The sequence below is a fragment of the Montipora foliosa genome, chromosome 9 (assembly GCF_036669935.1).
Source record: "Montipora foliosa isolate CH-2021 chromosome 9, ASM3666993v2, whole genome shotgun sequence".
Classification (NCBI taxonomy): domain Eukaryota; kingdom Metazoa; phylum Cnidaria; class Anthozoa; order Scleractinia; family Acroporidae; genus Montipora; species Montipora foliosa.
Window position 1 is genome coordinate 14,126,438 of NC_090877.1, and position 5,000 is coordinate 14,131,437.

At 42.4% G+C, this 5,000-nt stretch overlaps 1 protein-coding gene across 1 annotated transcript in view; it reads left to right on the plus strand.

Annotated features, from left to right (window-relative positions):
- The first annotated feature begins 2,616 nt into the window (after positions 1 to 2,616).
- The window catches only part of LOC137969515 (pyridoxal-dependent decarboxylase domain-containing protein 1-like), a 39,352-nt gene continuing 36,968 nt past the window's right edge, over positions 2,617 to 5,000 (plus strand). Inside the window, exons 1-2 of the mRNA XM_068815795.1 lie at positions 2,617 to 2,863; positions 3,233 to 3,288. Coding sequence (XP_068671896.1) covers positions 2,759 to 2,863; positions 3,233 to 3,288 — 161 coding nt within the window. The 5' untranslated portion in view covers positions 2,617 to 2,758. The remainder of the gene's footprint in view (positions 2,864 to 3,232; positions 3,289 to 5,000) is intronic.

Sequence of the window (5,000 nt, forward strand, 5' to 3'; positions counted from 1 at the left end):
TCAGTTGTACATTTCATTCTCGTCTTCTGCAACACTACAACGTAAGCATGTACAGCTGTTTTGAGCGTGAAGGTTGTCCAAAAGAAGCGTAAGAGCGTTCGCGACAATGCCGAAAGGTAGTTTGGAACAGTATTCAATATGAAGTGAACGATGCCCCGACCATACAGCGCGGCGAAGACCTACGGTGGCGAGCTATTTGGATGAAAGAGTTCTTAGGATATAGCGCTGATGAAGTAGCAGTACGCGCAGACTTAAGTTGAAGCTCTCTCCCGCCATCACGCTACCAAAACATGTCCAAAAACAAAAGGGTTCATTAGCAAAAACGATGGCTCTGCACGTGCGCCACGATTTTTGTATACATTTCTCAAACTTTCTCTGCGAAACATGACATACCGTAAATAAGTAAGGTTAAAGTCGTCAGAATCTTCCTTCTCTGTAAATCCTAACCATTTGTTACTAATTCACGGCCTGGATCATTTGACTGAATTTTGAAACTCTCTCATATCTCAATGTAGCACAGCATGAGCACGTATTTCTAGGAGACGTGTTCGATAGCATTGCCGTAAAGTTTTCGTTGACTCAAATTGACTGACAGTTTACCATAATGCCTTTCGCATTGTCGCGTACGCTTTCATGCTCCTTTTGGACAACCTTTCTCGAAACAGCTGTATATGGGAGTCAATCTTTCATTCTTTATGTGTATTTCAACGGCGTTCTTTCGAATCCAATAGCAGGTTACTTCACCCACTTCACCAACATTTTACAACAAACAGAATAGAAAAAAAACGCGAAATAGAGCCTATCGCGTAAATGTTCATTTTTAAGCGAAGTTTTCGTTGGCAAAGCTCCTTTTCATTTAGCTAACTGCACCAATCGCAGTTTGTTTTGTTTGCCTTTGCATGACTGTGAAAACAAAAATGGTAGGCACAGTAAAAGCTAAACTGAGCTCCCTCAGGGGCACCCAACGACCAATTTGTTGTAAAATGTATTATTATACCCCAGTTAATGAAAATAAATGTTATTAAGGCATTTTCAGGTGTTTTTCAGTGTTGCTGGGAAAACATTATCTGTTCCTTTTTCCCAGCAAGACACGCAAGAAATTTCCCAGCCAGCTAGATAAAATTGGATGGTTTCCCAGCCAAGAATTCCGCGCGCTTTCAAATCCCTCGATCCAAAACGACCGAACAAAAGCGACAAAACCGGGACAAAACAGGTTTTTTCCGCAAACGCAATCACTCTGACCAGCCGTCGTATGTTTGTGACTACTCTCTGGGAAGGGAAGGGGTTATTTTTTTTTTTTTTTTTTTTTTTTTTTTAGTCGTCCTCAGTCTTCAGAGTTTCTACAGCCAGTTCGGGTTGAAATGATAGAAAAAGTCAGTAATTCCCAGGCAAAACCTCTATCAATAACAAAATTTCCCAGCCAGCTCATCGAAACACCTGTATTTTTGCCAGCCAGCAAGATTCCTCTGGGGAACAGATAAAGTGAGGAACAGATTCGTTGGGTGCCCCTGCTCCCTTGCGTATGATTGCTCAACCTTGTCCTCTGGAAAAGAGCCCTTGGAAATTCTTTTCTCCAATACAAGCCCTTTGCAAGGACTCTCTTACACAAGAAGGATTTAGTTGTTTAGTACGGAGCTTACGACGACGAAGGCTGTGAAAACGCGATTACTCCAAGTCGAACAGCATGAAAAGGGTGTATAATCATTCCAGGATTCAAACTGTTATGAATTGTGGTGACGAATGTTTGGAGAGAAGAATTTTCGTCGGGTGCTCGCGTCTACAATATAACCTCCAGTTTGGTGCATTCACGTCGCCGTCAAGACGAGAACGGCAAAGAGTTGTATCAAAATGTGAAACGCACGCTCCCTCGTAGGCTCGATTACCAGCCGCTGTTTCGGGAAATGAGCCAGCTCACTCCCGAAACCTCGGCTGGACGCGTGAGGTGAGCCATTGTTAATCTCCGCCAATCAGAAACTCGCCTGCACAAATCCGTCAGGCATAAATTATATGTTTTGGCTGCGAAGGTATTCTATTACCCGGCCTGTTCGAGGTTTACAGTGCTTTAAGGTAGGAAACATCCAAGATTGCGACAACGAAAAGTGTTCGAGAAGCTGGAGAATGGGAATTGTGTCGTTTTCTACCGCCTGAGTTCGCAAACTTCACTGATTTTCCAGTTGGCGCCAAGGTCAAAATACGGCTTTCAAATCCATTGCTATTGCAATTTTCTCCTCATACTTCGCTAATGTAAGAGCAAGTAAAATTCCTCAAGATCAATTGAAAGTACTGTTGCGTTTATTGCTGGCAAAACGAGGGGGCCGATGAAGGCGACTGAGAGCTAAAGCAGCCGAAGATTTCGTTGATGATTCGCCGGTTGAATTCAAACTGACAGCGATCATTCAACCACAAACTCAAGCTCGTATCATCTGGAAACTTTGCACAGACGTTTTAAGCATTATTATGTAATTTCTGTTTTCTTAAAATCAGTGTTTTGGGGATGTCTAATGCTATTTCCCCGCAACTATTAACTTCGCATAAATTATATTTTTAATTTACGTCACAGACACAATCTATCGGTCACGCGTCCAGCCGTCTCTTCTCGGGGAGGATACCCGAACTCGAGTGAGCGGCGGTAATCGAGCCTAGCTCCCTCGGAACCGTCGTCTTAGTCCTTTAGCTGACGTTTTGTTGGAGCACTTCTCCAAAAGCCTGGGAAGGACTGTGACGTTGGGAGTGACTGCGTGGCCATACATAAGCCAAGATGGCGGACGGTAGCAATGCCGGTGTGAACGAAAAGAAACAACTTTCTCAAGCTGTCGACAAACAGTCATCGAATGAAAAAACGCTGGGAGAGTCGGAGTATCTGGTAAGCTGATCACCCTGTATTCTTAATTCATTTTACGAGCCGCTTAAAACCTACTAGATTTCTTTTTATGGTTTTTCCTGTATCTTCCTCTAGCCAATTATCGGCTCATCCTCGTTGTAAAAACCTGTGAAACTCACAGATAACGTAACACAAAGGAAAGCAAAAGAGCAAAAAAACACCAAGCAATAACCTAACCCTACCACGAGCTAACAAAACAAAGAAAAAGTTTCACAGGTTTTTACACCGAGGTAAACCCCAATTTTCGTAAGACTTATATACAGGTGCAAGTTTATGTAGCATGTAGCAACAGACATAATAGGTTACTATTATTTAGAAACCTCATAGGTTCTTTTTTCCCCCTCTTTGTAGAAGATATACAAAGATATCCTTCAGTGTGTGAAGTCGATATTTGATCTACGTAGCGGGTGAGTCCATGTATAAATTTTCTGTCTTGTTCAGAAACTTCTTGTAATAATAATAATAATAATAATAATAATAATAATAATAATCGCTTTATTTAAGTCTCAAGGATTTAGCCGAGCACGAGTGCTCTAGTAAAAAATTATTGGGGAGACTAATCAACTGAAATCAGAACAAATCAAATCAAATGTTTGTTTTTGAGGAGAGGGGAAATTCAGAGTACCCAGGAAAAAACCTCTCAGAGCTGCGCAGAGAACCAACAAACTCAACCCACATATGGCTTTGAATCTAGGAATCGATCCCAGGCTAATTTACAGCGCTCACCACTGCGCCAGTGGTGAACGCTGTAAATTTGTTTATAGTTGAAGCTTAATAATGCTCTCACTTGCCAGCATGTTTTCTTCATAATCCAGATTTGACTGGTCAGAGGGTTTCATGTACTTTGCATATCAGAGGTAACCAGTGGTTCCTCCCCAGAGGTGGGGAGTAACCAGTCGTTCCACCCCACATATTATTGTGTCTAAGGACTCATTTTTAATGATTAACTCTAACCACTCATTTAATTGATTAGCTCTAAGCACTGATTTCAGTGGTGAAAAATTAGAGTTAGGGTTGGTTAGCTATCATGTAAGGGTCATCAGGATACTGTGGGGTAGATTGACTCTGGGGCAGAATGTCATTCATATAAGAGCTTAAACAACCCTCCCTCCCATCCCCAAGTGTTTCGGTGTTTTCAGATGAAGAAATGTTAGGTGGCTTGGGCTGAAGATCGTCAGGAATCTTGGGCAGCATCATTAAGACCCATCTCTTCCAGCATATTTGGCTGTAAATAACATTGTCTCCTGGTGGCCCCTCCTTTATTGACCCTGTGCAGGGACGTATGAACAATACTGGTTGTTCAGAGTGAAATATTTTATCATAAGTCCTTTTCATGATTATGGGCAAGTCATTTGATACACGCTCACTTAGAGAACATGTAATAGGCTATGATCCCTTAACCTGGGTGACATGCTTCTTCTGTCTCAAACAAAATCTTCTTTATTGAGGACATGTCGCCTTGCTTCATTTGTAAAAAGCTCAAATGCATGTTAAAATGTGGAGTAAAGCTTTCCTGAAGCCTGATCTTTTTTCAGGCTAGCCATAGGAAAAAAAAGGGGGGGGCTTCACTTTGGTCTCATTTCTGTCGTGGCATTCAAGCATGCTATGAAGTGATTAAATTCCCAAAACTGTAATAAACTGAAGCGATTAGCTAGGTTTTAAATGAGGCTAAATATAATTTAGGCAAAGTTAAAACCAAGCCAATGCAGCGGTGTTGCCTGGGATACTTGGGGGGGGGGGGGGGTTCCAGGGAGGTTTGCAGGGGCATTGCCATGTGCTTTGGCTTGAGTTGCCTTTTTGCTTGCTTGCTTCTTTACCCTCCCTCCCTCCCTCCCATATTTTGGGGTAAGTATCTATACTCCACACACTGGTTTCTCTCAGTGATGTGTTGACCGGTGCCTGGGGGGTGGACTGTGGCTCGGTTGCCATGGTGACCTCCTTGCTGCTGAGGAGAGTGCTGTCTCCTCCATTGCTACCTTTACGGCACCTACCCTCCAAAATATTGGCGTGGTGTTTTAACCAGTAATCAACTGCTAAAATCAAAGCGACATTTTTGGTATCTGATTACTCTAGGCTTGCTAGACTTGATTATTTAACAGAGATTACAGACTAACATTGT